The sequence below is a fragment of the Oryza brachyantha genome, chromosome 2 (assembly GCF_000231095.2).
Source record: "Oryza brachyantha chromosome 2, ObraRS2, whole genome shotgun sequence".
Classification (NCBI taxonomy): Eukaryota; Viridiplantae; Streptophyta; class Magnoliopsida; order Poales; family Poaceae; genus Oryza; species Oryza brachyantha.
This window is the reverse complement of record NC_023164.2, coordinates 20326610-20352347: the sequence shown is the minus strand read 5'-3', so window position 1 is coordinate 20352347 and position 25738 is coordinate 20326610. Positions and strand designations below refer to the sequence as shown.

General features: G+C 42.6%; 3 protein-coding genes across 3 annotated transcripts; all 3 read left to right on the top strand.

The window, feature by feature from the left end:
* Positions 1-5802: 5802 nt before the first annotated feature.
* LOC102705598 (dehydrin DHN1) lies at positions 5803-7156 on the top strand. The gene is made up of 2 exons (XM_040520776.1): positions 5803-6182; positions 6276-7156. The coding sequence occupies exons 1-2, from the start codon at positions 5919-5921 to the stop codon at positions 6861-6863; spliced, it is 852 nt and encodes a 283-aa protein (XP_040376710.1). The 5' UTR covers positions 5803-5918; the 3' UTR covers positions 6864-7156.
* A 2160-nt stretch (positions 7157-9316) lies between these two features.
* LOC102705317 (GDSL esterase/lipase At5g55050-like) lies at positions 9317-13359 on the top strand. The gene is made up of 5 exons (XM_006647599.3): positions 9317-9643; positions 12000-12130; positions 12218-12454; positions 12563-12812; positions 12928-13359. Exons 1-5 carry the CDS (start codon positions 9394-9396, stop codon positions 13152-13154), a joined length of 1095 nt encoding a protein of 364 aa, XP_006647662.1. The 5' UTR covers positions 9317-9393; the 3' UTR covers positions 13155-13359.
* Positions 13360-13873: 514 nt separating this feature from the next.
* Positions 13874-15491, top strand: LOC102712892 (GDSL esterase/lipase At1g29660-like). Its single transcript, XM_006648858.2, has 4 exons — positions 13874-14129; positions 14237-14373; positions 14498-14996; positions 15089-15491. The coding sequence occupies exons 1-4, from the start codon at positions 13874-13876 to the stop codon at positions 15304-15306; spliced, it is 1110 nt and encodes a 369-aa protein (XP_006648921.1). The 3' UTR covers positions 15307-15491.
* Positions 15492-25738: the final 10247 nt, after the last annotated feature.

Genomic DNA, 25738 nt, shown 5'->3' with positions numbered 1-25738 from the left:
ATTTACACAACGTTGCTCTTATACATAATAAATCATCCTACTAAATTTTAGTTAAATTTGATAAATTTTATAGTATGAACATGAATTTTAAAATTTTAGGTCCGAGTTAATAAATACTAAATAAGTGTTATCCATTTTGCTATGGATTGGATCTATTTGAACCAAGTGGTTTAGTGTGGATTGGGCTAAAGTTAAAGTTGAATTTGTCTAGATTACAATTGGATCCTAATAAAAATAATCGGTGCGGGTTAATTTGGTAGGCTGATTAAAATCCATTAGGGCATATTCAAAGGTAGAGCCCGTTATGAGCTCTATCTCAAGCCACGTTAATAACAAGAGTCTATTTTATAATGATACGTACAAAGGTAAAGGTAGAGTCAGATGTGGTTTCTTTATTAATGCAATAAAATATTTTTTATTAAGCTAGTTTTCTTTTTATACATTCTCATGTAAGAAAGTTTTCTTTAATAAATACTAAGACTCGACTCTAAGCCGTTGTCATGCATGGCAACAGTTTTTCTCTTTCCTTTTCTCTCTTTTCCCCTCATCACTAAATTTATTTATATAGTGATTGAGAGAATCAGCGTTTGTATATACCCATCTAGGCTTAAGCGAAGATAATGCAAGAGGCAGAGCGTCACTCACTTGTAGAGCTGCCATGTGGGGCTAACGGTGCTGACCGTCCGGCCTTTGGCCATGGGCAAACCGGGGCATGGGTGGGAAGGCCGGCGGGTGCATGTTAAGGCTGCCGGGCCACACAGATGGGCCGGCCCGGTATGGTGGAGGCGTGGAGCCGACTATATCTATAACGACGGGGCCAGTTCCACCATGTCTGCTCCATTTCTATCATGTGCCTACAAAGCACCCAAACTCATGCAAAGGTTAAATTTAGTGTCAGATAAATATTACTATCTTCGTTTCATAACGTAAGAGCATCCTAACAGCTCATCTATCTCATTCTCTATCTTAAAAATAGAGAATGAAAACTATAAATTGAGCTTCAACAGAACAGCTATCATATCATCTATTTTTAGAGGTCATCCATATTAGGAGAGAGAACCTTCATATTTAGATGATCACTCTCTATCCTCCAAAGAGATATAGAGGGTGTCATATATGGATGATCTAGTGGAGTACAAAAAGATATGAAGGATAAAACTAGTTTAGATGATCATCCAAATGAAGATATAGATGACCAAATTTAGATGAGCTGTTGTGTATGCTCTAAGATGTTTGACTCTTTTGCTTATAATATTTAACCATTCGTCTTATTCAAAAATTTAGTACAAATATAAAAAAATAATAAGTCGTGCTTAAAGTTCTTTTGATAAAGTAAGTCACCACCAAAATAAACGATATTTTCATAATTTTTTAAATAAGACAAATGGTCTTACATTATGAAACAAATGGTGTATATCCGTACCTCAATTATTTACCGGTATGTGGCGATCGAAATGGGCAACGGCATATCGAACCATCTCCGAACGTATTTCTTCTCTTCAGGGACAGCTACAATTAACGAAATAGGATTGGAATACATAAAAGTAAAAAGTAGATGAATCGCAGTTTTTATGCTTTGAATTGATTAGAATACATATATATATATATATATATATAAATAGATTAACATAGTTTTTAAATTGGTTCGTAGGCACCTCTCCTCGAATGTAGCTCTGCCCATGTCTCTCTCCATGTGTGTGTTGTTTCATCGTATGGGAGGCACCATCTAGTATGCGACGAACTGGTAGTGGTAGCCGACATGGATGGGTCGGGAGAGGATGACAAGTAAACAAAGGTGTAGTCTGCTGATGTCTGCGAGTCTGTCATTACGTGTATTATCTTTGTTTACTGTCTCATTTTAAAATATAAATATTTTTAAGTTGTTTAGTATAGAGTAAGTAAATGTTAAAAGATTTTCTTTTAGTTACTACTTCACTGGTCTATTTTTGAATTTTGAATTGATTAGATTTTCTTTCTCGTCATATATTTGGCTAAAAAATTATTGAAATGGTTAAAATCATGGAAATCAATGCAGAAATGTTTATATTGTGGTACAAAATTTAAATCCTAAAAAAATTATAATTAGGACAAAGAAAGTATATTATAAGATGTTATAGTTCAGTTGGATTCATATATATGTTAATAAATCTAAACACATTTATAAAATATACTTATTGTTCATAAATAAATTTAGATATGCTTAAAACATCCTAGAGTATAGAATGGTGGGGGTACAGGTTTGTTAGTACCCCTGCACGCTACACCCATAATCGGCTGGCCTATGGGGTATATAAGCCATATATTGTCTCCCATGTAGAGGTTGATTGTACCAAGTTACCATGAAAATTTGATATTTGGCAAGCGGCTGATTGGCTAAAAAATTATTGAAATGATGAGAATTATATAAGTCAACGCTGAAATGTTTATACTATAGAATAAAATTTAAATTATATTTATATTTTAGAACACAGTGAGTAGACTGATTCAAATGTCTAGAGTTTTTTCCTCTGTTTGTTGCCTTTTGACCCTGTTAATCTGACTGCAGAATTGGACCATGCGAATTGTCTTGAATCTGTAGGGGATTGCACAAGAGGAAATTAAAGAAAACCTGACTGGGCAGCAATTGGCCCATCCAAAACAAGCTTAAGGAGAAACCGAAATCATAGCCCAGTTTATTTCGGATTACATCATTACAAACCGAGCATCAAGCCCAATACCGCTTCGTTCCGTGGCAGCATTCGTGTTGTTGAGGCCGATCGGCCAAAACCCCCAGTGGTGTAATTTGATCACTTTGCTTCTAGCCCTTCATCTCCCAAAAGTTAGAACAAAGGTTATGAACTCCTGGACCCGTAGACGAGCCGGGGTCCCACGAACACGAAGTCGGCAAAACGTACGAGTCTACTCCAGTACAGGTACTGAGCTAGGTGCGTGTGCCGGGGAGCGACCCCGCACTGGAGCTTCGTAGCGAAGGTGAGTACAGATTTGAGCTGTGCGGGCATGTGGCCGGCTGGCGTCGCATCAAGCCATCAAGTGATGAGCGCCTCGCGTGCCGCCCGGCTGAATCGATCCCTGGCGCCCGTGTCCTCTTCCTGGTACTACCCCGGTGCAAAAGCCGAAGCCCCTGCCGCCCATCCAGGCGGCCCCCCGTACGTGGGACGCGAGCACATCCAGGCAGGATCCGATGCCGCTCAATAGTTTACGCGCAGGCTCGCCCGTATCCCGAGTAAGGCTGACCGTGGATTATAATCCAATTCAAATATGCTTCAATCTATTTTTTTTCTAATTAGTCTATCAAATCAACCCGTACCAATTATTCTTTATTGGGATCCAATCCAAACTAATCCAACTTTGATTTTAGCCCAACCCACACCAACCCATTTGGTTAAAATGGATTCAACCCACTCATGCAAAATGGATGCACCATTTAATACGTATAAACTCGGACCTAAAATTTTAAAACTCGCGTTCACACTATAAAAGTTTATCAAATTTGACTGAAATTTAGTGGGACGATCTTTTATGTATAAAAGCAACTTTATGCAAATTTTAGTTGATTTCTACGTGTGGGCCTCACGTATGTCTATTATCTTATCCATTCTCTGTGGGTTAAATCCATTTAGAACCTAAAATAAGCTAACCAAATCCAGTCCATAGCAATTCATTTGTCTCTATAACCCAATCCAATCCAGACCATGTAAAGTTACAATTCATTTGCACCCAACCAAACACAATCCAAATTAAAACCAACCTATTTAACATATTTCCATCCAACCCATTGGTAGACCTAATCCCAAGACGAGGCGATGGGCTCATCATCGTCATAGACAAACTGACCGGGAGGTTGTTTGGTTTTGTAGCAATTTTACTACGAGATGTACCATTATATTTTATATAAAATTTAGTAACTTTTAATATCTAAGATACTAAGAGATACCAAATTTTACGTAAAACTGTGGTACCTCCGGATACCGAAAAATGCTCTTGGTTTTGAAAAAAACTAGATGATGTATTTGTAAATAAAATATAATTTATAAATAAAATTTTTATATATTAGTAATATAAAAATCAAAGAAAAAATCTTAAAATCAACTAAAATTTTAAAGTTAAAAATAAAATTTTTGATTTATACGCAAAGCGGAAGGATGAGAGCCTAATTTTCTACTTCGGAATTAGGTAAGAAACGTATCATCGACCGAGAGTTTTTCCCCCACAAATTTGCTATTTGACAATTGCTTAAAAAAATTCATCTATCAATTAATTTTCTGTCTATTAGATTTACTCTAAGATCTATGTTTGTTGTTTGCATGTTACTTTGTTTGATTTTCTTTATTACTATTAGATTTTCACTTGTACTATTGATCAAACGTTTGATGTTTTATTATTATATCAAACATGCGCATAATGTATAGGGCTAGGGGAGAATGTGTATGGATCTTTTGTCTTGCGTCCACGTCTCCATATTATCATCCAATAGCAGTGATCAGATTTGATTGATGGAATTAAAATTTTTAAATATTTAGTCACTAGATGGACCCTTAGATTTCAATCTAACACCTTGCAAATTCACTGTTATTCAGGCTTTTGAGCTATTGACGAATATGTGGCCTTATTTTCTTTGGCTACATGACGACTTCGCGGTGCCAAACCTTGCCGTTGTGGCTAGCGACGGCATATTGTGTACCGAAAGTCAATAATGGCTCGAGCTAAACCCGTACTCGTACTACAATGTGGCCCCTAAGCTTTGCCCAATGCGTTTCGCAGGACAGGACGGGCGAAAGAAATCAAAAGGCCGACATGCCACCGACATTTCCCCCCATGAAAGCTAAGCTATCATCAAAGCGAGGGAAAGAAAAATAAAAAGGAAAAGAACTGGCTGGAAATTAGAGAAGCCGCGGACAACTCCGGGGTGGCAAGTTTTAATCAGTGTGATCATCAATAGGAATAATATATATTTATCCATTCGGACCAGTTCCACCGGCCAAACCCTACCGGATTTGCTAGGTTGTGAAAGACGGATCAGCGGGACCCAGTTCTATGGACCCCACATGTCAACGTCCAGGTCTCTAGATCTCTCGCGTCGGCCTAATCAGAGACCGCAATGCAGTCGCTCTCGTGCCGTGTCCCGCTCCCAGCTCGTCACAAAAGCGATCACAGACTCTTCTTCCTCTGCTAGGAGAAGAAAAATTGGCAGTGCGTGATGCCGATAAAGAGAAAAAGGGGTGAGAATCCGATGGAAAACTGATGTTAATCTTGCTTACCGCTGCGCACTAAGCCGAATCGCATCCGAACAAAAACGCTTGCGTTACTGTTGATCGAAAATGGATCGCTCACTCAGCCGAAATCGATTAGGAATTGACGGAGAGCGATGCCCGAAGCCAAGTGTCGCGTCGCGTACGCGTCGAGGGGGGTCGAAGGGAGAGAGCAACAAGAGGCGGACGCCGACGCCGACCCGTCGGAGCCGCCCACGCATCCTCCTCCTCGATCCCTACCTCCCTCGGTGACACGGCCGTCTCGCTCACGGCTACCTCCACATGGCGCCGACCTCTCCCGATGCGTCCACCCGTCCCGAGGCACCGCCACGTCGGAACCGCCCCACGCGCGTGCCGACACGCGTCGCGGCGCCACTGGCTCACCCGCTGCCTGCTCTCCCTGCCTGCCCCCCTCTCGTCGCCATTTCCCGCCCCACACTTCTCCTTCTCGCGTCGCCTACGCGTACGTACGATACCAACGCTGCAGCTGCAACGTTGTACCTTTCGATCCCTTCCGCTATATAAGGCGGGTATCTGCCTCGCCACCTTCTTCATCCGAAAGCAAAAGCGACTCGTCACAACTCACACAAGTCAAGAGCGAATTGTTCTTACTGATCTGTTCCGCTTACTTTTGTTCTCGAGAGGGTTAGCAGCCTGCATCCATCGATCATGGAGGACGAGAGGAACACCCAGAGCCACCAGGGTGGTGAGGCTGCAGAGCAGGTGGAGTTGAAGGACAGGGGACTGTTCGACAGCCTCCTCGGCAAGAAGAAGGAAGATCAACCGGAGGAGAAGAAGCATGAGGAGGAGCTGGTCACCGGCATGGAGAAGGTCTCGGTGGAAGAGCCAAAGAAGGAGGAGCACCACGCCGAGGGCGAGAAAAAGGAGAGTCTCCTCTCCAAGCTGCACCGCTCCAGCTCCAGCTCCAGCTCGGTAAGTGCAAACATGCATGATCTGCTTAATTAATTAGTTAAAGAGTTCTGGTAATTAGTAGGTTTCATGACCAATCGATCGCTGTGCGTGCAGTCGAGTGACGAGGAAGAGGAGGTGATCGATGACAACGGCGAGGTGGTCAAGAGGAAGAAGAAGAAGGGGCTCAAGGAGAAGATCAAGGAGAAGCTGCCCGGCCACAAGGACAAGGACGGCGAGCATGCTCCTACGCCCGTGGCGACGGGCTTCCCCGCGCCGGCTCCGCCTGCATCCGTGGTGACGGCAGCCCCCTCGCCAGCTCCAGCACCCGTGGTGACTCACGGTGCTGGTCACCACGACACCGCTGTCCCCGTGGAGAAGATCGAGGGTGATCACGCGAAGACAGAGGTGCCACTGCCACCGGAAGAGGAGAAGAAGGGCTTCCTCGACAAGATCAAGGAGAAGCTGCCCGGTGGCAGCAAGAAACCGGAAGATGCAACCGCAGCGCCACCGGCCGCCGCACCGGCTGCTCCGGCGCCAGCACACCCACCACCGGTTACAGAGGAGGTGAGCAGCCCGGATGGGAAGGAGAAGAAGGGCATACTGGTCAAGATCATGGAGAAGTTGCCTGGTTACCACAAGGGCTCCGGCGAGGATGACAAGACCTCTGCCGCCACCTCCGGCGAGCACAAGAGCAGCGCTTAATTGCAGCGTGTGGAGACCAGGCCATGATTAGAAGTGTTTGGCGTGTGTTTGGTGCTTTTTCTGCACTTCAGCTTTGTTATGTTCGTGTGATCGTGTCAAGATGGATTGCACGGTCAAGGCCTGGTCAGTGAAGCCCGATCAGTGATCGAAGTTTGTGTTTGGTTTTGGGTAAGGGCTTCAGTTTGCTAGTCAGGTTTCTGGGATGCTGGGTTTGTTTAATTTATTGGCACTCTTTGTATTGGTTTTGGGCTGCTGGGCATTCTGCCTTGGTATTAATGATTTGTGCCAGAATATATTGTTGCGTTGTAGTATTTGTGAATGAATCATAGCATCGTAAACCATTCTGTCCTATAATTTATCATTTACGTGCCAAGGTATTGCCATGCTTTGTTTTTAGACCTATTGGTTTACTGGCATTGTGCCAGTGTGAAACGGACACAGGGAAATTCAGAACGGGTTGCCGGGACCTTGTTCTCATGGGCTACTTATTTAACTCGTAATGGGCCTTTTCAGTGGGCCGCTTCACGACATAGAACGGCAAGGAGATACTGCTTGCTTGTCACCTTGGAACGGGCCTTTTGGTCGAGAGGTTTCGGACGGGCCTCCACTTCGAGAAGAGAGACCGCATCGGACGGGAAGAGATCAGCAATTCGAACATGTGGTACGATTTTATTTGGCGCTTGCAGACGCAGTTGCGCTCAAGCCACAACGGCGACGCGGGGCCGAGTCGAGCACGCCAAGCCAAACGCACGATCCAGCGTGCGCGCGTACCAATCCTGTTGCGACGGAATCCGCACGGTACACGAACCTGCACGCGCGCGCAACGGACACATAGAGAAAGTGACGTGGTGACTCGTGGGTAGCCCTGTCCGCAGAAATAGCCCATATATGGTCACATCGATGCCAAAACAGCCCATGTTCTACGCTATCCTACGACGGACTGTAGCCCTAGATGGGAGAAGATATGCAGACAGAAGAATGCCGGAAAACGTACGTGCTGCGTGTGTTGGACTTGTCGAGACTCGCAGCGCGTGCGTGATCCACGAATCGAGTGCTATGGCCCTGGACTTAGAATTTGAAAATACAACTAGGGAAGGATGAAAAAGACGAGAGTTCTGCTCAGTTGGTGGATACGATTATGCGCCTTTGGGAAGTCGAGGGAAAAAAGCTGCAATAAACTAGAGTTTGTGCAAAAGAACCCGATTAAGTACTCTGCACCCGTGTTGCCAACTCAATCTCTGGATTAAACAAACAACTCGATCGCTAACTCCATGACTTGATCGCTGCCGTACGTCTTGGAGAAGAGCTAACAGTGGCAGACAGTAACAAAAGAAGTGATGCAATCATGCCACCTCTGCCGAGGCACGGTTAAACGGGTGAAAAGGTGTTCGTGCAGCTGTCAGAAAAACCTAAAAGTGAGCGGAGGCTGACTACTACCCGCGTCTCAAAAGGAAAAGGTTGTGCTGCCCACTGCCGTCGTTTTATTTTGGTTGCTTTCAACAGGAGAAAGATGAAGAAAAAAGCCATGCAAGTATATATGCATGGGTCATGGGATCTTCTTTTTCTGCCTTAGCAAAAAAAGCTGCATCTGGCAGACTAGCTTCAGTTGTAAGTAATGGTAAGAACAATACAGTATGAAAAGAACTAAACGTAAAGATAGAATTATTGGGTGCTTATTTAAGCGTAGAAGAATCGGCCAGCGCAAACTTGTGTGCCCAGCCTTAAGGCTGCCGATTCATCCCACTAGAGCATTATCAAATGCAAACGTCGAAAGTAATTACCGTATCGTTGGATTCCGGCTGCCTTTCTCTATCCTTGAAGACTTGTAAACGTGTTAAGGTTTCTGCCTGTACAAATGTATCGCGTGGTAGGTAGAATATGTTACTCTTGACAACCGGGCTGGCCAAGCTATCGGTTCCGATCGAGCAAAGTCCCGGGAAGCGATTTTGAGAGAAAAAGTAGCCAGTAATTACTCTCGATTGACAGAGCATCCAAAGATACCCAAAACATCATGCGGTTATAATTCACCCGGAGGACCACCTGGTCTCCCCACAGAGCATTTCACAGAATTGAGATATGGCGAGTAAATTTGACGAGGTTTGATGGACAAGTACAGTAAGGGATCTTCATTAGTTTTCTCACACGTACGTTCAAGAGCTAGCCAGGGTGATATACCCTCGATCGATCGTCTCTTTTTTCTGTATCCAGTTGCTCTTGCCGTCTAGAGACCGTCTTCAAGTCGAGGAGGCCCCAGGACCAAGCCAGGAGGCAAGCGACGCTTTGCGATAACAGCTGCCCTGGTCACATCTCTCTTTACCAAAGCTGCTTAGCCAGTTAACTTTGTACTAGTACTAGTGCCGTGCTACGCCCCTACCGGTCTTAATAAAAGGCGCCACCCATAGCTCGCCATCGTCTCCCTTTAAAGTGCGCCATTGCCACTCCGGTCGCGGCCCCTCCCTTTCCCTAAGGTAAGAGAGAAGGATAGGTTAGCCGGAGTACAGCCCCCACCCAGTCCATCGGCGGTCCGGCCATGGCTGGACAGACGTTACCGGTGATTGCGCTTGTTGCTATGGCAGTCTGCGCCACGGTGGCGGAGGCGGCGGCGGCGAAGGTGCCGGCGATGTACGTGTTCGGCGACTCCACGGCCGACGTCGGCAACAACAACTACCTGCCGGGCGCCGCCGTGCCGAGGGCCAACTTCCCGCACAACGGCATTGACTTCCCCACGTCGCGGCCCACCGGCCGGTTCAGCAACGGCTACAACGGCGTCGACTTCTTGGGTACGTTACCACTTCGCCGGCCATGTCTCCTGTGCTGTACGCATGTATGCGAGTATACTTCGCGGCATCGTTGCACATCCGGCAACCACGTACTATACGCAGCGTTAGGCTCGTTTTTCTGCATGTCTTTAGGTCAACTTCGGTATTGCGCAAGTTTTGTAAATGTGCTAGAGTTGGGAGCGTCTCTTTTAGTACTGGCACTACACTTTTGCGATCCAATGACCGAAGGATAAGCTGAAATTTCTTTGAAATCGAGTTTCTCTGAAATTGTTCCGAAGAAAAACGGGATACTCCTATTGTAGTAGGACTGTGCGCAACGCCGTGGCCCGTGGCAGCGGGTGGCGCACGCACTGCAGAGGTGGGCTGTGCGTAATCGATCGATCGCTTCCGCACAGCGGCACAGGGCGCAGCTAGGCACAGGCTTTGGGAAGCGAGGCTTGCAAAGAGTGGCAGTGTCCGTCTGTTGGCTCGGTTCGAGGGACCGAGCACTCGCAGACTTGGCGCTTGTCGCACATAAATGGCTGGCTGCTGACACGCCTGCATGTACCAGCAGCCTTGGTAGCTTGAGCCGGGCACCACGCACTCATTGCATGTCTGCATTGGTACCAAAATCGAGCCACACATGACAAATCTACAGCACACACGACCTGATCTACGGTCCACCTCGAGGTCATGCGATCGCTTTTGTAAGTGTTGGGACTGTTTGGGATAGAGATTGAGAGATACTGCCAAAATACGATAATGTGACCAGGGCTTCACGTACTTCTAAAAAAATCTTACAAGCTTCTTACTATAGATCTCAATCATTAGCCGGAATGCAACTGATTCAGATCCTATACCGTCATAATACGATTTTGTTAGTGAAATTATGGTCACTTAGACGTAAGCTAACAGGAGAATAGGACCCCATGTCAGTGATCGTAATGACAGTCATAATAGTAAGAGATCCAAATCTAGAATATGACATATAAACATCTATAAATAAAAATCATATTTCGTGTATGTTCTCTCAATGTGGTAATACTATAAGATTCCAGGTATGGTAAATATGACCACCGGGTCAATCTTCAAGACCTTGTGACAACGGTGTTACAAGTGTATAGCATTTATATAAATTTAGATAATATTTTTTAAAAAAAATAGACAAGTCTTATAATATAAAGCGGATGAAACAGCGTTTAAAAATTGGGATGATTGTGAGCAAATGTTGCAATAATTTGTAGATAATATTTGTGCTTGTCTATCATCATTATTGTCATGCCTAGGTTTGTGTGTGTTCCTATTTTTGTGATTATCATGGCAATATGCATGTCACCATCGTTGTGATTGGAGGAGAGATAGAGCATCGAGAAAGCAAGCACTTAAAGAGCCATGTTACTAGCATCATCATTAAAATTGCCGTCATTGCTATTCTACATTGGATCTAACAACACTGAGCTCATCGTCTAAGTCGAGTAAGGAGATAGAAGTAATGGTCTCAAGGCTGATAGTTGAACAAATGATGAAGGGAGTGGTGGCAACCAAGAAGCGAGCAGACAAGTGCAACAACAATAGGTTGGATCCATAGAAGGGGCTAGATCCAACAAGCTTGGACTCAACAATGTAAGGGATAAGAGGCCATAAGGGGTTGTTCTTGATGAGTGTCCATAGTAAGCCTAGATCTAGCAAGTATGGTAGAGGTGGATGAGGGCCACTTGGGAGTGTATTCTAAGAGTCGTGGTATTAGGCACAGTAGACATGGAACAGACGAAGAAGCGTTCCATGGACATTAAATAGAAGCAAAGTTGTGGAGTGGGTGCTTTGTTCATGCCCTGTGTCTAATATGTGTTTTAGTAAGTAACCATTAATGACACATTAATAACGTTTTGACTGAAAAATGATTAAATATTGAATTCTCGTGTGTAATGCTACTCTATTATTATAACCTATTACAGATTCATCAGTGAATGTATTAGATTCTTGTGTGTACCAATAATGGTTAAAAGTAGTTAAACTTGAGTGTTTCCTCTTGTTTGATATGTTTATTCAAAACAATTATGTAATTATTATTTATTTTGTAGTATTTGTTTTGTTATAACAAAAACATTAACCATAAGTTATATTTTTTATATATTTTTTTAAAAAACGAATGATCAAACATCACCTAAAATTCAAGAGCGTGAAACACAAAAATCGGAGGTATAATTTTTCTCATGATCTCCTTACAGGTAAGGGATGGGGGATTAGCCTATAAAACTGTGGGGGGAATGAATCACAACCAGAGCAGCACACAGTGCGGTAGCAGTATATCAGTACCGGTTGCATCTTTTTTAGTGTATATGTCGTGGATATCACAATGTTTTTCAACCTCTGTCAGCTCTTAACATGGGATTCAGGCGCAGCCCCCCACCGTACCTCGCCGTGGCTAACAAAACCAGCAATCCATTGTTCAGGGGCTTACAGGGAGTAAACTTTGCCTCTGCAGGATCAGGCATTCTTGACTCAACTGTAAGCACGTAGGCATTGCCCCAAATTTACTGCATTATTTTTTTCACTAACCAACCGACTGATGACGATGAAACACATACGGTGCAGGGTCAATCCATCATCCCAATGAGCAAGCAAGTGGAGCAATTCGCCATCGTGCAACGCAACATCTCCTCACGGATCAGCAAGCAGGCCGCGGACAGCGTGCTCTCCAGGTCCCTGTTCCTCATCAGCACCGGCGGCAACGACATCTTTGCCTTCTTCTCCCGGAACAGCACGCCGTCGGCCGCGGAGATGCAGCAGTTCGTCTCCAATCTCGTCTCGTTGTACACAAATCATGTCAAGGTAAACCACCTCTCTCTTGACTGTTGCCACAGAGTTTTTAGTTTTTACGGCGGCGAAACCTCAAATTAATCTGACAGACGCTGACGAAAACGTGTGAGCGGCATGCAGGATCTGTACGTTCTCGGTGCGAGGAAGTTCGCCGTGATCGACGTCCCGCCGATCGGGTGCTGTCCCTACCCCAGAAGCATGCACCCTCTGGGTGCTTGCATCGACGTCCTCAACGAGCTGGCCCGTGGGTTGAACAAGGGCGTCAAGGACGCCATGCATGGCCTCAGCGTGAGCTTCGGCGGTTTGAAGTACTCCATCGGGAGCTCCCATGCCGTCGTGCAAAGCATCATGAAGCATCCCCAACGACTCGGTATCTGAACATCTACACTTCAGTTTCAGACGATCCATGCAACAGAGTTCATCAGAGGCATATCTTCTGATCGATGCAAAAGTTCAGAGTTTCACCACACAGAATTGGTGTGCAGGATTCAAGGAGGTCACGACGGCGTGCTGCGGCTCCGGCAAGTTCAACGGCAAGTCGGGGTGCACGCCGAACGCCACGCTGTGCAACAACCGGCACGACTACCTCTTCTGGGACCTGCTGCATCCGACGCACGCCACGTCCAAGCTCGCCGCCGCGGCCATCTACAACGGCACGCTGCGCTTCGCCGCGCCGGTAAATTTCAGGCAGCTCGTGGACGACCACTACTAGCAAGAGCGTGGCGGTGTAGTAAGGCCCGTAACACTACTAGGTTTGCTGTACGTCGTCGCAACTGCGTGGCTGTGTGTTGGTGATATTGGTGCGTAGGATATGCCGGGCTGTGTTCATCAGTGGCTTGTGCTTTAGGTGGTGGTGTTGTTTGGATCCACGTGTCAAAATGCATGTCATCTCCGTTATTATTATTGTTGCCTTGTTGGTTTTTCCCGTGTTTGTATTCACACGTCGAGATATCCTGAGCCTCGAGCGGATGAGCCAAGGGCATCGCGGCTGCTTACCTGGTGCCAAACCGGAGCACAATCTAAACATGTAGGTACACACATGCCGGCCATGCATGCCGTATTTGGTCCCAGTTGGTATGTCCTCAGCTTGCGCCAGTTGTGTATCTGTCGTGGAGTCGCCGTCGGGGCTCTTCGCCACTGCCTCAGGTTTACCGGTCTGCAGGCCAAATGGAATTCTTCAGATACTGAAAACTTCAGTTTGTTTGATTGCATTAGATAATGAACAGAAATACGCAGGATGGAAGCCATTGACGATGGAATTAACAAGTTGGCACCTTGGTGGTCATATTAGAGATCATCGGCCAGTATATTCTATCCGGTGCATGTTCTTGTATATAAGTATGCACTGGTTACTTATGCTGAAGCATCCATCACCTGAAGCAGAGGACACCCATAGAAGAGAGCCAGAGAGAACACAGAGCAGGTGTGCCAATGGCCAGCCAGACTGCCTCACACGTCATGGTGGCTCTGTGCTTGCTTGGGCTCGCGGCGAGGCACGCGGCGGAGGCGACGCAGCTTGTCCCCGCGGTCTTCGTGTTCGGTGACTCGACGGTTGATGTCGGCAACAACAACTACCTGAACAGCACCAAACCGGCCAGAGCTAATTACCCCAAGTACGGCGTGGACTTCTCCGGGTCGACGCCGACCGGCCGGTTCAGCAATGGCTACAATTTGGCAGACCAGCTAGGTGCGTGCTATTACAAATCACGTCGCTCGTTGCAACGATTAGATGAACATTTGATGCATGACCAATTGACCAGCATGTGCCACTTGGCACGCTTTGATGATGAACAGCTCAGCTGCTCGGCTTCCCGAAGAGCCCACCGGCCTACCTGTCGCTGACAGCGAAGACCATCGTGCCGCAGATGTACCAAGGCATCAACTTCGCTTCAGGAGGATCAGGACTCTCCGACAAAACCGGCCTTTTAGGGGTTTGTTTGTTCCATCAGACTTTCAGTTGAACCCATTAAGCACACGTTGTTCTGAAATATCTGAACCGTGCTCTGCACATTGACACGTACGCGGGCTGACATGAGCTTGTTTGTGTGATTTAAGGCTGGCGAGGTGATCCCGATGAGCCTGCAAGTGCAGTACTTCTCGCAAGTGGTTGAGCTGATGCAGACGCTGTCAGGCTCGAGGAGAACCGCCAGTCTACTCTCTGAGTCCATCTTCTTCATCAGCACGGGCAGCAACGACATTTTCGAGTACTTCTTGTCCGGTGGCAACGGCGACGACGGCGAGTTCCTGCTCGGCTTCACCGCGGCGTTCAGGTCATACGTGAGGGCGCTGTATCGGCTGGGGGCAAGGAAGTTCAGCATCGTCAGCATCACGCCGCTGGGCTGCACCCCGTCGCAGCGGGCACGCCGGCTGTCTCAGGGGGGCACGCGTGGTGGGTGCTTCGGCCCGATCAACACACTCTCGCTGCGGTCGTACCCGATGCTCGCCGCGTCACTGCGGGACCTCGCCGACGAGCTGCCCGGCATGGCCTACTCCCTCAGCGACTCCTTCACCATGGTCTCCTTCATCATCGCCAACCCGCGCACGAACGCCTGGAGTAATCACACGGCCACGAACACATCAATTCGTCTTCGTATTGATTGGCGTGAATCGATCCTGAGCCTGATCGATTCTTGATTTGTGCTGCAGGCTTCACGGAGCTGGAGTCTGGGTGCTGCGGGTCGGGGCCGTTCGGGGCGCTCGGGTGCGACGAGACGGCGCCGCTGTGCGACAACCGCGACGGCCACCTGTTCTGGGACGCCAACCACCCGACGCAGGCCGCGTCGGCCATCGCGGCGCAGACGCTGTTCGCCGGCAACCGGACGTTCGTCAGCCCTATCAACGTCAGGGAATTGGCCCAGCTGTGATTGAGCGCAAAGAGGAAAATTCAAGATATTTTTCGGCAGTTCGCAAGCATGTACGCGTGATTTGGATCTCTTCCACCCAATAAGTCATGGTCAGATGTGTACACGAGGGATTCTCGTGTGGTTGTACCAGAATTCATCTATCTTTATTCGTGTGTGGTTGTGCAGTACGGGAAGGATTTTATATTGGTAAGAAGGCATTTGTTGTTTGATTATACGGTGGAAATCTACCTGCGTTGCGACCGTCTCCCTCGGCGACCATGACAAGGGATTCAGACTTGTTCTGAGCCGATTTTCGCCAGCCCTTTTACGGCCCACTACTCCAGCGTCCCTATGAATCGCCCTAACGAAACGGGCCGAGAGTCAGACCGCACATGGGGTTGCATGTTCGCTAGTATCCCGTCCAGACAGAACCAAAACTGTTTGTTTTTTCCGATCAACTTAAAAGAATCAAACTGAATTCTGAATTCGACAAATTTTGTTCGGATTTTATGGGGTTTTGCCTTGAATCAAAGGCTTTCGTTAAATCCATTAATACAGCTAGTGAGTAACTTTTGATCCGATAGGATTGTGAATCCAGGTCAGCAGAGCTTTTCGCAGCTTCCCCGTGATGGGCTAATCCTTGGAGATGCAATTTCATTCCTCCCTGAGTCATTCACTTATTTATTACATGTCATTTAAATAATCATTAAATTAAAATTAATTAAAAAATAAATTCGTATAAGATATATCACACAAAACATGTAAATTTAAATTTAACTTCTACGAGTCGTAAAAAACAAATTAAACTGTAAGTATACACGCATCCATAGTTAATTTTGTTGTTTTGTTATAACTTTTAGAATTCAAATTTCAACTTGCGTATATGCGGATCTCACATTAATTTTATATTATTTTTTTTCAATTTTGTTAATAATATATAGATGATACATAAGAAATAAAGGAATATCCGATAAAAATACTCTCTTTGATCACCTCTCTCCATGGATCATCTTGAGTTAGCAATTCGGTGGCCTTGGGCGTGGTGAAGGATGAGCGAACGAAATGGTGGACGACTAGGCCTATTTTTTTCGATTTTGTTTAAGTTAAATTTTAATTTTTAATTTTATATTGATAATTAATTTTGAGGTTCTTATCATAATTTATTTGTTAGTTTTTTAATCGCTAAAAACATGAAAAAACAAAATGATGAGGATATCTCGTGTGGTGCAGTCCGCCTCTGCCTTTAAGAGCATGCAAAATACAAGTGGTGTCAAGTGCCACGTGGTTGCCATGTAAATTTAAGACCACATATCCAAGAAAAATCACCACAATGTAGAGTGGTCTCATTAGTACCCCTAACCTTTTATTTTTTTAGCCCTAATATTTTTGTTTTACCCTCGTATTATTTTTATCTTCATACACATCTCAACTTTTACCGTAAAACCCTACCAACTATAAATTAATATAATATTAGTGCATGCACCCCATACAGCACAACCTCTATTCATTCCGCTCACCATCCACACCTTCATCATTTGCGAAGGGGTGGATCGATGCGAGCAGGGTGTCGGCCACCGCGCAGGTCAAGACTGCGGCGGTAGGCGATGCGCAAGGCAGAACAGGTCGAGGCTACGACGGCTAACGACGCTTGGGGTAGCGGGGGTCGAGGCGGTGATGGCCAGTGACGCTCGGGGCAGGCGCTTCTTTAGCTACCATAGTCCATAGCCCCTCCACCACAATCCATCCCCTTCACCATTTGGATATAGCCAAATATGATTGCGGGCTCCAACGATTCGGGGCTTCGTCATCCCGGGGATGGTGTTTGGTGGAGGAGAAGATCGTGCAAGTGTGAGGTAAAGCTATGTTCTTGTTTTAGTGCATGCTCTATTTGAGGATTCTGATGAGGAACTCGTATCCTGTAGTGGACGCAAGAGTTTCCTAGAAGCAACAAAGTTGTACTTGTTCTTTCCTTCATATCAGAATTTGTTCGATGAGACCATTCACCAGGATTGCGCATTGTGCACGTCCTAACCGCCTTCTCTGCCACATGCACCAATGCTTTCTCCCAGGTCAATCTTGGTCCTCTCGTACCTTATAGAAGTAATGGATCCGTCTACTGCCATTGCTACGGTCGCATTATCCCTACTGATTAGTAAGCCAGATTTTATCGTTTTCCGTTCGTACGCTTCCTAGGCCACTAAACGGTGTATTTTTTATGAATTTTTATTATAGACAATGTGCTTTTAGAAACCATATTAATTTATTTTTAAATTTTTAATAATTATTAATTATTAATATGTGAATCTATTACTTTTCACTCAGTTACTTATCCGGCACATAAACGCGCGCGGCCTACGTTTTGATCCGTGTCATCTGCTGCAACAGCTATAAAGCTGTCAACAAGACTATAAGTTCCTTGCTGTATTGATGACCAAACCACAATTTCTTTCCGCGGGTTGACAGAAAATAAGTAGGTCTGCATGTCCATGTGGGTGCTCGATCATTGGAGTTGTGATGAGCTAGCTTGCACAAATCTCATTATAGAGTTTCAATTGTGTGATGGAAAAAATGTTGGTTTCATTTTATTATTATTATTTTCTGCCGAAAAATAAAAGGAGGGAGACATGAACAATAAACCCACTGTACAGCTATCACAAAAGTTGCAACCTGGCTAGGCCCAGACAATCCATGCATATGCACGGCCACTGAATCAAAGGCATCGCTTTCGCCATTGCTATGGCTTGTCAACACTACCAGCAGTTCTCCTCCGCAAAGCCTGCCAAGAACATCCCAAAATCCACAAGTTAGAGATGTAGAGAACCCTTTAGCTTTTTCAGCTTGGAAAAAACCCCAATCCCTGTGCCTGTGGTGCTACTGCTGCTCACTGCATAGCCTAGCTCGATCGCCAGCCAACATGCCTGCATTCCCAGGATATCTCCTCTCTAGTACGCAGTAGTAGCTAGCTAGTGCAGCAAGCAACTACAGTTTACGGATGATGAGATCAAAAGGGAGGAGGCCGTGTCCGGCAGAGCGAGAGCGAGGGAGAACGGCATCATGGCGCATGCAGAACTGTGGGGCTACGCATCCTGGGGACGCCATGCATGGGTCGCTACTGCTGCATGCTGCTACAACCACTCGATGCTGCGCCACTGTACGCTCCACCCTCTCATGGTCCGGCTCTAGGTTGCCTTGTTTGGGCATAAAATCTCCCGGCCATCATCAAAAGGATCTCTTGGCATGATATGAATTTACCCTTGTGCTGTTGGGGCAAGCATTCTGCTTCCCTTTTCAAGCATACTGCTGGTTTGGGTTGTTTCCTTCAGTTCAGCTTGCATATGTGTTTCTCCCTGGGCAAAGGCAGCAGAGCCATAGAACGCGCAACACAACGACACAGAGCAGCGGTAGATCTGATATTCTTTTGCCCCGATTGATTCAAAGGATTTTCATAGGAATTTTATAGGATTTCATTCCTATAGGAATTTTTCCTATAAAGTCCTTTGAATCAAAGGAATGAATCCTATAAAATCCTATGAAATTCTTATGGAATGCATTTTCCTATGCAAGTTTTAGAGGAAATTTAACAAGAGGTTGAACCTTATGGAAAAAAATCTTTTGAGTCTATATCTCTCCTCAAATTTCTGTGTTTTTCCCGTGGTCCAATCAAACGGTCATTCCTACGTTTTTCCTGTGTGTTTGCAATCCTCTGTTTTATACCTACATTCCCGTCAAAATCCTATAATTATCCTATTCCTCTGTTTTTTCATTCTTGTAATTCAAAGGGGCCCTTGGCTTAGTGACTCATTCAAAAGAGGTGGTTGTTTGGGTTTTACGGGAAAAAAACAAATGACATATTTGCTAATGAAAAATAATTTAAAAATAACATTTTTTATATATGTGTTTACGTGATAAAAAAACCAATGCTGAAAAATAATTTTCGATGAAAAAAGCCTCAGAATTTATAATAACTTTAAGGTTAAAAATTTTAAATTTTAGCTTATAAGTATAACCAGAAGCGAAAAGATGATATTTTAAACTGCTCAGGATAAACCACTTAACCGGTCCAAATATAACAACTCTCATAAATCAAAATTCCTGTCAAATATAACAATTTCCATACCTGTACTGTACTCTTTTTAAGAAATCACAAACTTACACCAATAAAATTTATCGCCTGCCGTATCTTCCGGATCAATCACGAACTTCCAAATTTCCTCATACCCATATACCATGTCCAGCTTTGAAATTCATTAAATTATAGGTACATGGAGGGTAGTTTTTCTGAAAAAAATAATTATTTTTAATGAAAGTAGTTGTTATTCGGCTCAGTTCATCTCATCAGGTCATGAACAAAAAAAAGCACCAGCAGATTGAGAAAAGCATATCATTTTTTTGCTTCTTATATAAAAGTATAAGCTAAACCACTTATCAGCGACTAAAAGTAACTTATGTGTAAAACTATCATATTTATGTTTTTAATTTAAAAGCAAATACTGAAAAATAAATTGTAATATAACGATATCAAAATCAACTTTAAATTTAAGTTTTAAAATTTAAATTTTAGCTTATAATCATAAGCATTAACCAAAAATGGAGGCTAAAAAATAATAATACAAAATATTTTGAAAAGGAGGTTTGATTGGCTTTACAACTTGCATAAGATTGCCATATCTAAAGTTAAACAAGTTTAACTAAGTTAGTTGATTGTTTGTTTTGTAGCCATATTTATGGGAAGATTTTTTTTTTCTCTATAGATCCTACGTGTTACCGAGACGAAAAACTATGACCGAAATGTTTTATATGTTTCATTATAGCTATAAAGTGTGGCTCGAATTTATTTACGTAATATTTTATCAGTCACATCAGTCACAGGTTAGCTAATTTAGCTTAAAAATATTAAGGCATGCCTGAAAGCTCAATGAAAAGATGATCAAACCATTTTAATTTCCTCCCGTTGCAGGTGAGTGCGGTTAAACAATATTGCTACTACAGTACTCGCCTACTCCTACGAGCTTGAATTGATCTCCCTCATTGACTCGACGCACCATAAACTATAAAGCTGTCAGTTTTTCATTGTTTACAGTATCAGTTCGATCTTGGCCGTGGCCATAATGATTTGATTCCGATGCTGGGCGCCCTCATCAGTCATCAGTTCATCACCCTGCTCCCCATAGGCGTGCTTGACATGAAAGAACAGAGAAACTCCGACCCCTAGATACTCCCACAATAATTATATTTCTAAACTTAAATTTTTATTATAAAAATTATATTTGTAAAGTACATGTTATCCTAACAATCATCTCATTTTTAGATATCCATCCATTTTATCCATATCTAGCTCTCGCTACATGCATTCTCGTATTCTACTAATGAGAGGCTTTTAAGTTACATCTTATAACTAAGTTCACTCTATAATGTTCGAAATTGACTTATATTGTAATGGTTGGAATTCTAACACACATGTACAGGGCACATCTCCATCTATTACAACATTTATTATACATAATAAATACATTTCTAAACTCCAAAATCATCACACAATGATTGCCTTTATGGAGTACTAGCTACATTTATTATTACCACTGCCCAACTTGACTCCATATACTTTTCTTATTTAATAAGGGCATTTAAATCTCTTTTTTTCTTTTTCTTGATTTTAGCTCTACAATGCTAGAAACACTTACTTCTATATGTGTATATAATACTTCTTTTTACACATGTAAGAGTACCCATTCAACAATATAGATATAACTAAATAATACATCCGTTTAATATTGTAAGACTTTCTAACCTTATCTAAATTTATTATTGATGAATGTATATAATTTATATATATGTCTAGATTCATTAGCATCTATATGAATATAGACAAGCCTATAAAGTCTTTCATTATGAAATAGAGGGAGTAGTAGAGAGATAGGTATAATTGATTAAGATAACAAAATATGTTACCGATCAAATTAGTAACGAAGTAATCTTTCAAATTCCATGGTGATGTTTAACATCACTTTCAAATTCCCTTAAAATTCAACGTCACATTATGTCATTTTTAAGCTTTTCATTATTCTATATATGCTCTCAGAGTTGCGATTTAATTAATTTTCAAAGTAATCTTGATGTTATCTCTGGATTTTATTTTTTTTTTTGGAAAAAGCTCTGGTCGTGATATGCATGACACGATACGACGTACAATCTAAAAACCTGATAGACAACCTAGGAAACAGTACCTGCATTTCTTCATCAACACAGCGCGATTGGCACCTGTTAAGTTTTAACCCCTCCCTCCCAAAATAACCCATTTTAACCCATGATACATACCAATATAAAAAAAAATTAAGATGGTATCTACTTTGTCAAATTACAACAATATTATCTTTATTGTATTTATATTCCCAATGTATTTGGTCTCCATATTCACAAACTCCTATTCAATGATTACTTGGAAGATAAAAAAAATAAAAAGATGAAATATTGTTGTGTCCGAGAAGCAATTGCGGATGCAGCCCAGGTGATAGAATCGTTTCGTTGTCTTGCACACCAATATTCTCAGCTGATCAGGCATCACAGCATGATTTGATAAGCAGGATCATGGCAAGAAACGTGTAGAGGTGAACAGACAAAATGATGTTTTCCGAACGGCTAAATGACGTGATTTTTTAAAAACTATAATAAAGGTGCTTTTAAAATTAAAATTAATTTATTTTTTATAATTAATAATTAATTCATCATGAACTAATCTATTACCGCGGTTTCCGCGCTGTTTAACAACACCACGCCTGAACGCAGCCGAGGTTGTGTTCGCCAGAGTGGTGGAGGTAAGCCGCACAGAAAACATAATAACAGAATAATAAATTAAAAATAGATTAATCTGATATTTCAATATAACTTTCAATAGAAATTTTTTAAAAAAACAAATCATTTAGTAGTTCGAAAAACGTGCACTCAGAGGATAGGAATCTGACTAACTTAACAAACCCAGTTAAATAATGGATACGATGATACACAATTAACCAACCCATCGATTATACACCCTCCTACAGTCCTATAAATAGTCGACGTATAAGAGAACATTTTGTTACAGCCTTTGGGAGAGAAAAAACAAAATATTAGATTCCTTTCTTAGATTTCTTATATTCCTATAAAAATAAAAAAGAAATGAAATTTTCCTACCCTATATGTTATAAAGAGAAAACATCAGAAATTTCCATAACTTAAATCTTTTGGAAAAAAATACTATGGATTAATAGTCATACATTCCTTTTCTTGCACCTTTTCTATTTATATAGGTTAAAATTCATCTAAGAAATATGCCCATAAAACTTTGAAATGTAACGATCGATAACTTTTCAAATTAATGTTTACTTTACAAATTAAAACAAATAATATACATAGATTTGCCGTGAACAATATTGTTTATATTATCATAAACTTGTTAATAAACTTTCAAATTAATCTAACATAAAATTACTGGCCAGAGTATAAATAGTTTTGACATTTTCCCCCTAAACGTTGAATATTTATACGCCACTGCCCACCATAGCGTTCCCTGCATTAAACTAGCTGATGCTGCTCACCTACTTTGTCAAGTAACTATCCTTGAAAAAAAATATTATCATACAGCAATTTCAGATATTTAAGTGGCTTTATAATATTATGGAGTATGCTTTGCTTGGTTAAAAAATACATTGCAATAAACAACTGAAATATATTTTCAAAGAAACGTACTACACATCTCTGCATTAAATATTCAGCTTAATTTGATTTTATAAGTGGAAGTGGCTATCCATTTAAATTTGATTATTTCTTAATATTGACAAGTTTAATGAATGATTTGTAATATTTACCATGGGAGTAGATATCTACCACTTTCTTCCTTCTGTATAGATAATGTAAAATTTCCATAATCTAATAAAATTCGCTATAGGGTAATTAATTACACAATATAGTATTGAACAAACGATATTGCACATTATATGACAATTTATTGGCTGTCAGAAAAAAAGCTGGATCACTTAACATCATGAATAGTCACTAAATCGGGTCACTGAAACTGTCAAAGGAGTAGTGCTCATCAATTTAACAACAGAAGCACAAATATTACACCACCAAGGTCATATATCTGACCCTTGACGCACTACTCGTGCTTGGATGCAGGTGCTTGAAGAACACATGACACACATACTCCATATCTTATAGACAACATGACGCAAGTAATTCCACAGAAAAACGATGTAAACAATGGAGTCTTTTCCATGTCCATTTTGCTGGAGATGATTGCTTATGACCTTTGGATAACATAGTTATCATACATGGCATGTAAATGACAATAATGATGTACCGCTACAACTAAATACAAATGAAACGGTATCATATATAGCAGTGCCACCAAAAAAAGTTGGGCATTGAGAAGATTTTACTCCCGTCCAGATCAATCTTATGTTGCACTATATTTGCATGGACAAAAGCAACTACTACATATATACAATGGGAACGAGTTACACTGCTAGTACATGTACAAGCAATCGATCAATGCCATCATGATCAAACTTCAACCGCCAACTTAAAATGGCTATAAGCCACAATCTGTCTTCTGAAAAAAACTGAAACCAATCCTGCAAACAATCATGATGGCAGTATTTATGTTTTTCCACTCATCGTTTCCATGTTTTGAGTGAGGCGGAATAATGTGGCAGATATGTGACCAACTCAAGTAATCATGATCATTTACTCCCTCCATTCCAAAATAAAGTTAATAAAGTTATTTCCAACACCCACTTTGTTCCGAAACAGTAGTAAAACTATTTCTCCATAACCATTCTCCATCTAATTTTATGGCATTCATTCTCTTCTCAACCAATAAAAAAAGAGTCGAGTCATTACCTACTTTCTTAATTCTACTGCCAGTTATATTTTGTGAGGAAGAGAGTAAACAACTAGTAGTATGGAGTATATACTACTAAACTTGCACGTATACTGTCATATGCAAACAAATACTAGTATACTACTCCCTCTATATTTTTATTTCTATGTATGACACCGTTGACTTTTAGAATCACGTTTAATCATTCGTCTTATTTAAAATTTATATTCAAATATGCAAAATTATAATGTATAATTAATGTTTCTATAATAATAAATCATATTATAACAAAATAATTAATAATTATATAATTTTTTTAAATAAGACGAATTGTTAAACGTGAATCTAAAAGTCAACGACGTCATATAAAAAGAATATGTAGGGACTACTATGTATATATACTACTACATAAAGCTAATGGTCCATTGTACTCCAAGCAGGTAATGATTCATCTGCATTGGGCATAGCTATAGAAAGAGATGGAGATCTAGAGGATGCTACGAGCCATGGACTACCATATATACACAATTGACATATGAAAAGACCCATCTAAACAAAATTTGACGCACAGACAGCTAGCTGTACTGTGTACTGGTGCACGCTGAGTTCTGCGACTGAAATCATGAAGCGCATGAAATTTCTGCCCGCAACTTGCGCTCATGCATTTACAGCGAAATATATTGAAACAGGAGAGGAGAAAAGGCGAGGCAGATCGATGCATGTACAGGGTCAGGAAATGATAAGGCAGAGAGAAAAAGAACGCTAGCTGCATCTCATCATTACCATCACCAGTCACAGGCACAAAACCCTAACCAGGTAACCAAGAAAGGTCACAGGGAGAACCGAAGTGAAGCATGCATGTTATGATCGAGTACTACTCACAAGGTTAGAGAGAGTATGTACTGGAGCCGTATGCTTTCTCTTGTTCGACAAGGGTGATTGAGATATTCTCCAAGACCAAAGAAGTCTCCTGCATGGGGGGAAATAGCAGATAGAGATTAGACTCTTCAAGAACGCGCACCCCCTTAGGGAACTCAGAGAGAAAGATAGATCCAGAAAGATGGACATGCTAAAAGGGAGAAAAAAGGGCTTATCTTCCCCAACAAGAGGCACTCAAAGATGGCCAGAAAAGAGAAGATGCAGCTAGCTTGTTCTGTAAATCAGTGAAGATAACAAGACCCCCAATAGAAGAACCACAGAAATAAGACAAAGAATCAACAAGGCTTGGTTAGGGTTTCCACAGAACTGGTCAGATCTAACAAGAAACTCTCCTGATTTGTGTCATCTGGGTTTTACAAAGGGAGGCCTACACAGTTCCATTGGCAGTATGCCCACCTCCAAGATCAACAGACAAGAGATTTCTGTCTTGAGGATTTCGACAAGGAGGTGGACAGAATGCCAAAGAACTCTCAGTAAGCGCCCCTTTGACAAACCCAGATGACCGGTACTGCTCACTCCAAGCTGTGCATCCACGGCCGCATCTCCTGTAACAAGGCAGTGAACCTTTACAGGGTGCTCAATTTATAGAGCCCAAGGTGAAGCTCTCCAAGGCTCCAAGGTGGAGTAGCTAGGGTTGTGGCCTCGTGAGGGATTCTG

Bases quoted from the DNA above. Each gene is read 5' to 3' on its own strand.
- LOC102705598 (XM_040520776.1), top strand. From the start codon at position 5,919: ATGGAGGACGAGAGGAACACCCAGAGCCACCAGGGTGGTGAGGCTGCA. The intron at 6,183-6,275 runs GTAAGTGCAAAC...CTGTGCGTGCAG, and splicing joins CCAGCTCCAGCTCCAGCTCG to TCGAGTGACGAGGAAGAGGA.
- LOC102712892 (XM_006648858.2), top strand. From the start codon at position 13,874: ATGGCCAGCCAGACTGCCTCACACGTCATGGTGGCTCTGTGCTTGCTT. The intron at 14,130-14,236 runs GTGCGTGCTATT...GATGATGAACAG, and splicing joins CAATTTGGCAGACCAGCTAG to CTCAGCTGCTCGGCTTCCCG. The intron at 14,997-15,088 runs GTAATCACACGG...TTTGTGCTGCAG, and splicing joins CCCGCGCACGAACGCCTGGA to GCTTCACGGAGCTGGAGTCT.
- LOC102705317 (XM_006647599.3), top strand. From the start codon at position 9,394: ATGGCTGGACAGACGTTACCGGTGATTGCGCTTGTTGCTATGGCAGTC. The intron at 12,131-12,217 runs GTAAGCACGTAG...CATACGGTGCAG, and splicing joins CAGGCATTCTTGACTCAACT to GGTCAATCCATCATCCCAAT. The intron at 12,455-12,562 runs GTAAACCACCTC...AGCGGCATGCAG, and splicing joins TGTACACAAATCATGTCAAG to GATCTGTACGTTCTCGGTGC.